The sequence below is a fragment of the Xiphias gladius genome, chromosome 16 (genome assembly GCF_016859285.1).
Source record: "Xiphias gladius isolate SHS-SW01 ecotype Sanya breed wild chromosome 16, ASM1685928v1, whole genome shotgun sequence".
Taxonomy (NCBI): domain Eukaryota; kingdom Metazoa; phylum Chordata; class Actinopteri; order Istiophoriformes; family Xiphiidae; genus Xiphias; species Xiphias gladius.
The window spans coordinates 6,480,001-6,487,500 of NC_053415.1; the positions used below are offsets into that span (position 1 = coordinate 6,480,001).

The 7,500-nt window shown below is 40.3% G+C and overlaps 1 protein-coding gene across 1 annotated transcript in view; it reads right to left on the reverse strand.

Moving 5' to 3' along the window:
- Positions 1-7,500, reverse strand: part of dnah7 (dynein, axonemal, heavy chain 7) — an 80,137-nt gene that overhangs the window by 21,082 nt on the left and 51,555 nt on the right. The window contains exons 43-49 of the mRNA XM_040148784.1: positions 6,345-6,574; positions 5,824-6,154; positions 5,351-5,697; positions 4,674-4,854; positions 4,161-4,346; positions 2,495-2,658; positions 1,303-1,457 (exon numbers count right to left, since the gene is read on the reverse strand). Coding sequence (XP_040004718.1) covers positions 1,303-1,457; positions 2,495-2,658; positions 4,161-4,346; positions 4,674-4,854; positions 5,351-5,697; positions 5,824-6,154; positions 6,345-6,574 — 1,594 coding nt within the window. The remainder of the gene's footprint in view (positions 1-1,302; positions 1,458-2,494; positions 2,659-4,160; positions 4,347-4,673; positions 4,855-5,350; positions 5,698-5,823; positions 6,155-6,344; positions 6,575-7,500) is intronic.

Sequence of the window (7,500 nt, forward strand, 5' to 3'; positions counted from 1 at the left end):
AACATGTGCATACACGTGCAATACCAAGAAATCAGTGAAGCAAGTAAACATTACTAGTTACAAATGCCTTATTTCCATGACATCATTATTAATGTAATTTCACATTAACTATGATAATGCTGTTTTCATGTTAGGAACACTGGCCCATCTATAATTGATATTATGCCTGAGTTTAGTAAGTTTTTATGCAGCATTCAGAGGCCGTGCCAGCTGATGAACTTTCTCCCATAAGATAGTAAACCAAATCAGTGTAACCCTCTCCAAAATGCTTTGCAGCATAATTTTGTCCTGGTACATCACACTAAAACTGCTAATATTTCAGCAGATTTAACGGTACTTTGTAATTTTTAATAAACATGCTTAGCCTCTGAGAGATCTGGCAGGGAAACATTAGTTCAATCATTCTAAAAGAAAGAATATTGGCACATAATCTACGTTATAGGCTGCAATAAAAACAGCAAGAAACCGTAAAACTGTGAAATAAACGAACAGGCTATGGAGGGTGAAACTGTACCCTCTCGGGACTATTTAGAACCCTCCGAGGACAAGCTACTCTCTGAACTGTTAGCCTTGTAGTCTGCCAGTAAGCAAAGACCCAGTGGCTGGCTGAGTGGGGTCATTGTTTACATGTCTTTTTAATGGCTGTACAGCTGTCTGTGTTATAACTCTAATTCCTGTCTTCCTGTTCCCTTTCATTAACCCTCAAAATCCTATGAGAAGACAAAAGTATAAGTATTATTCCAGGGTTGGTTGTTATGTTGTTCGCTTTTGTAATGAGATGGTGGGGTATATTCTGAAACCAGTTTATAAACCAAAAGGTCACAGACACACAGTAGCTACGGGGATCAAAGTAATGCTGTTCAAATTTAACAAAAAAGAGAAATCTTTTTACAAAACAAGACACATAAAAACACACTTGAAAAAACTGTACAAAAAAAACAGTCATGTCTGGATACACGTTAGTTTGACCCTGCAACTGGGCAGGGAAAATGTTACTGCAAAAAAATACAACCACATTCTCCTGGGCTATGATATGATTTACAGTAGTTTGACATGCTAATGGTGCTGTTGGCTCTTTGGAACACCTGACTCAGAAACATTCCTTACATTAATTCTTCCTCTGAAGAACAGAGAACAAAGGAGAAAAACATTCTATGCGCAGCAATAATTAGTCTCTGTGTCTCTGTGGTGAAGAGAGACCTCAGCAGGGAGTAACAGGAATTGCAACCATTCTAGATGACACGTTCACATAGACTGGACAGCAACAGCAGAGGCATCATACCACAGAAATATTTTACTCACCTGGTGTGCCAAACTGGATACAGTTCTCCAGAGTGCGTACAAAGTCAGCATCACTCAGTTTAATAATATGCAGGCTATTGGCCTTCTCCATGTTTTTCACCCACTTGTTGGCCTGGCCCTGGGGATCGATCATCAGAGGCCATCGCCTGGCATTACTACAAGCACACACACGCAAACGCACACACACACACACACACACACACACACAAACATGCACACACACAGAGTGAGAGATTTTGTAACTGTTAAATGTGAGACATCACAACAAAGGGGGGATGTTAAAGGAAAAGAATTGAGATGTAGAGAGTAGCTTAGGGGTGAACATTCACTCTCAGCACAGTTAGACAGCTCACAGTTGGACAGCACACCAGGGGCCATAGTATTGTGATTAAAAAGCAATGTTGCTGCTTCATTTATACAAACAAGCAGATGTCTTGTAAAAAAAATTTCCGCGCCTTAAGGTTGAATCAGACAATATCACATGGGCTTCTAAGATAGGTTACAAAGTTCTTTAATAGTCTCTTTTTTCATTAGGGTATATGGATTGGTAATGGGCAATCTATTACTGATCCTTTGTTAATTGAAACCCATTGTGATTCGTGTTTATCAACTATCAAAACTGCATTCCATTACAACACTGGAGCTTATTCCATGTACACAGTGAGTGAGTGAAAAGTGAAGCAGCATGAAAAATCAATAGTAGCCATCAGTTTCAATGAAAATATTCATGCTCACAGTAAGAAGAAGCCAATTGGGTTTAAAAAAAAAATGTTGAATACTCTGCTCTGCCTCTAGTCAAGAAACAATTTGCAGGTGCACCACACCTTCAGTGCACCTGCACCTGCTGCTTGCTTGAAAAGTGCGCTTGAACTTCAGTTTTCTGTCAGTGCTCATCAATTTGTGATTTTGAGAGGCTGTCCAATTTTTGTCCCCACTTTTTTTGCAATCCATATACAATTTTCTATGCACTACACTGTATAGCTTTATTTTGTAGGAATATATATACAGTACATTTTGTATCATTTTGGCTGATGGCAGAAGCTCAATATTAAAACTCAGATCAAGAGCGGCAGAAAAGTTGTCACAGTCAGTGCATTAAACTCTTAATAATACATTCCCAAACGCTAAGAAAATACTGGTGCCTTTTCCTTTAGAGAGAATGACATGTCAGTGTAAAGTCTGTCTTACTCACGAGATAATGATACCATTGTCTATGGAGAAGCTGTCTGATGGTAGGCCAGCGATGGTCCATGCACAAATCTTTACTGGATCACCCAGCGAGTTCATCAGAGACATGTTGGGGGAGCATGGGATCTCTTTACTCTTACAAAGATTCATCCACTCCTCCATCTGATCCTGTAGAGGACAAAATTTACTGGTAATGACTTCATTTTCACCTTACTGAATGCACTCAAACAAGCACACACAGTAACCAGCAAACAAACATTAACTTGTTCCTGAATGATGGGAAGAGAAGAGTATGGAGAGAGAAGGGAACGGCTAATGATCCAAAGCATATCACACAATCTCTCAAACATGGTGGAGGCCTCCTCCAACTGAACTTGGTCTGTGGTGTTTATTGATGACGTGACTGCTAATAGAAATAGCAGGATGAACTCTGAAGTGTATAGGGCTATACTATCTGCTCAGATTCAGCCAAATGCTGCAAAACTGATAGGATGGTGCTTCACAGTACAGATGGATAATGATGCAAAACATACTGCGAAAACAACCTAAGAGCTTCTCAAGGCAAAGAAATGGAATATTCTTAAATGGCCAAGTCAGTGACCTGACCTCAACCCAACTGAGCATCCTTCTCACTCACTGAAGACAAAACTGAGGGCAAAAAGACCCACAAACAAGCAGCAAATGAAAGTGGCTGCAGTAAAGGCCTAGCAAAGCATCTCAACGAGGAAAGTCAGCATTTGTTGATGGTTCTCGAATTCAAGCGGCATCTGTTCCAGACTTCAGGCAGTCACTGACTGCAAAGGGTTTTCATCCAAGTATTAAAAATAATCCTGATATTTATAATTATGTCGGTTTGTCCAATTACTTTTGAGCCTCTGAAAATGAGTGAGTATGTATAAAAATAGCTGTAACTCTTAGAGGGTTAATGCAATATTTTTGTTAAACCCCTTGAATAAAGCTCAAAGTCTACACTTCTATCACATCTTGATGGCTTTGTGTCAAATCCATTGTGGTGGTGTACAAAGGCAACATTACAAAAACTGTGTCACTGTCCAAATACTTATGCACTTAACTGTACATTCACACAGACATTTTATTAAAAAACAGTACATATATGTACACAGTCACACTTAAGTCAGTGATTTCAAAATCATGAAAATAGGCAACACACATTACCAATCACACACACTTCAACTCACACACACACAATAATGCACTTGCAAGATAAAAAATAAGTAATTCCCTCTTCTGCTTTGTGTTTTACAGCATCATAATGGCCCTACCAAAGATGACCTTTAAACACTGGCCTGGGTCTTGGAAACATGTGACTCTCAGAATGAGGAAAAAGGAAAGTGCCTTGGTACCTCTCACAGTATTTACTTTTCACCAAACTGCTTTCGATTGTTTGGCGTTTCTTGGCCTAAAACAGTGCTGGGATTTGCATTGGTCCCAGTGTGCTTAAGAGAAAGAAATCATTAGCCTCACAGTTCATGAAAATGTTAATTACAAATGTAGTAGATATGCCTCAGAACATGTTAAAGAGACTTTACTCAAAAACATACAATGTTGACAAAACTTCTTGAACAAGGAGATTAGTAACCTGGAAACCTCCTAATAATGTATTGTTACTGTCCCCTTCCAAGTATGTAGTATCTAGTCCCTCAGTTTACCTGTCTGTAACTGGAGGTGAAGGCTCCCAGGTAAGCTACTATGCCTGCTGAAATAAGGATGTCCCCCGTCAGGTTATTGTAGAGTTCTCCGAGATTGAAAGCCATTTCACTCCAGCGCATCTTCTCTCCACCCAGGCCTCCAATCAGCTGCTCTGCTCTCTCAAGCTTTTTACTGCACAGATCCACCTGTGGGGCATAAACAAAAGAGGAATGCAAAAATGTGCTGCATTGTTGTGGTTTTCTCAGGTCAAGGAACTGAGGGCCATGCTAACAAGAGCCAGTTTGTGTAATTCTCTAACCACCGACTTTCATTGGCTGTTTGGTCTATCAGTGGCCTCCAGGGGTTATGAGTCAATTATCTTTGCCTGGCTGTTGTCAGACTTTCATCTGAGACTGTAATTGCACTTTTAACTCTGAAAAGTAGCTCTGCTATCTCAAGAAAAACAGTTGTTAGTATAAGCCATTTTACTTTGCACGTCTACAATCACACAAACAATTATAAAAAGCAGAGACCTGATTCTCCAGGTCAGCTTTCTTGTTTTTATTAGCATCCAAAGTTTCCTGAAGCTTTGCGAGTTTATCCTGGACTTCTTTGAGGGCAGCCTGCTTTTTCTGCAGGCTCTCCATGGCCACCTTCAGCTCCCCTTCAGCCTGTGCCAGCTTCTCCTTCTTCGGAGCCACCACTTTTGCCACTCTGAAAGACACATGAAGCATTCTTGAATTTGTTGGATTTACTTGATATATATGAACCAGAGATGAAAGAAAACAGTGTTAATGGTAACTACATTGTCAAAAAACTGTATGGAATAGAATGAGCCCTAAACCTAAACCCTAAGACCTAAATTTATCTGATTCTGCTGATTTATCTGGTACAGTGAAATGTTGTCAACCAAAACATAGACTTTGGCTTCTATAAATTACGTTTGCATTGAAGATTGTCAGAACAATAATGGTGTGAACATTTCCCTTGAAATTATTTGCATCTTGGATTTGGCTTGTTACATGAATCACTTTGAACCTGGTATATGCATGTTAAACCAGCACCAGGAAAATTATTATTCCTTTGAAGTTACCAATAACCAAGCTTCATGTTAATCACTACGACAGATGAAAGCTCTCACAAGCTTTGCAAATATTCATCAATTTTCATAACTGAGAACACAGAATGAGAAGAACAGTACATTACTTACTTGTCATACATTTCCATGGCACAAACCCACTTACACATGCCTTCAGCTGCAGTGGATGCAGTTCGAATCTTCTCGGGTACAAAGTCTGGATTAGTAATGTAATTGTCACGGATGATGGCGATAAGATTAGGTGGGATGTTGTCCTTGTCATACTCGTGGAGGCTCTGGAGAAATCTCATGTCTCCCAGAAGCTTTTTGGCTGGGCCCCAAAAGTCCTCCACTTTTTTACCAGAGCCTGAGGGGTCTGGCACACGATCTGCCTTGATGCCTTTGAGAATGCAGATTGCCTCCATCACAAGCTTGACAGCCGTGGGTGGGCTTTTCATGGACTTCACCACTGTGATATCCTGTAGATAAAAAGAACCACATCATTAGATCTGCCTTCTTCACTATTCTATTCCAGTCAACCTGGCCTTTGAGGAAAAAATTAAGAGGACTGTCTTACATTAGAAAAAACATGTTTCTCCTTTTACCTGAGTGGTTAGAGTATTCAGCGCAGCCAGTGCTGACTCCAAGATAGGCATGGCTTCTGCCAGGTCAGCATCACACTCATCCTTGATGGCCTTGGCAGCCATGGCTTGTTCATTGGCCACAGCCTCATCCACTTTCACCACCTTCTCTGTTTCAGCCACTTCCACAGATTCATGCTCAATCACCACCATCATCTCATCTACCTCTTTGCTGGCGACAAGCAGCTGTGGCTGTAGAGCCTCCAGCTCAACTTGCATGGTGGCCACCTGGTCTGCTGCTGACTCTAGTTTCTCAAGGCCCACCTCATAGCGACGTTTCAACTTCATAACCTCACTGGGCAGATGACAGAAAGCGATAAGGAAAATTTTTGATCCAGTCTGTTTGGCTCTATTTCCAATTCAAGTCCTTTACAAGAAACTTGATCTAGAATAACACTCTTCTTTAATCTGAAGTACCAATGGAAGTAATAAAAACATCTAATTACAGTTGTACACTTGTAGCATATTCTAAATCTTGTTCTTACGCTCTTTTTGTCTTCAGCAGGGTTTTGAAGGTGGAAATGAGCTCCAGATATGAGGTTGGGGTGACATAATTGTGGCGCTGCAACTCAGCCAAAAAGCGGACTGACAGCTCAATAGTTGAGGTGTGGAAGCTCTTGCACATGTTGATGCAGCCCTCTCGAGACTCATCTGTCATATCAACATCCTCCAGGAAGCGGCAGGCCACTGCCTGCAGGGCATCATCAGGCCAGGTCTGACAAAGAAGAAAATATGCTTTGGAACCACAATTACATTGGGTTTTACTCTCTGCTATAATTTTTTGGAAATGTCAGCCCAAAACTTTATTCAGGCTATGGATAGATGTTTGGGTCATGTTTGGGTCATCATACATACATTATGTTAATGTGTTAAGGTTTGAAGTAAAAAAAATAATTTTTCATATTTTTGTTTTACAATTGGCATATGCAGCCCCTGTGATGAGGCACTAAAATTCCTTCATTATACAGTTGGTTCCATAAGTATTTGGACAGTGACACAATTTTTGTAATTTTGCCTCATTCTATTCAACATTTTAAGCAATATTATTGTATTATTTTTGTTTTTCTACAATTTTAGAGTGAAAAAAAGGAAAGGATCACGATACAAACGTTTTGCCACCCCAAAAGATTCAGATAACCTTTACCTAGGTCTCAGACCTTAATTAGCTTGTTAGGGCTCTGCTTTGTTCACAATCATCATCAGGAAAGGTCATGTGATGCAAATTTCAAAGCATTAAAAATACTCTGAATCCCCAAACCTTGTTCCTACAATCAGCAGCCATGAGGTAATTTAAGCAGCTGGCTAGCACTCTGAAAATTAAAATAACCGATGCCCACAAAGCAGGAGAAGGTTATAGCAAAGCGTTTTCAAGTAGCCGTTTTCCTCAGTTTGTGAATTGAGAAGGGGCAGTTAACAGGAACGATGGAGGTCAAGTCAAACCCCTGTTTGACTGCAAAAGACCTTCAGGAAGATGTAGTAGACTCTGGACTGGTGGTGCACTGTGGTGGTGCAGCAACACCTGCACAAATATGACCTTCATGGAAGTCATCAGATGAAAAACTTTCCTGTGTCCTCATCACAAACCTCAGTGTCAGAAGTTCGCAAAGGGACATCTAAACAAGTCTGATGCATTTTGGAAAA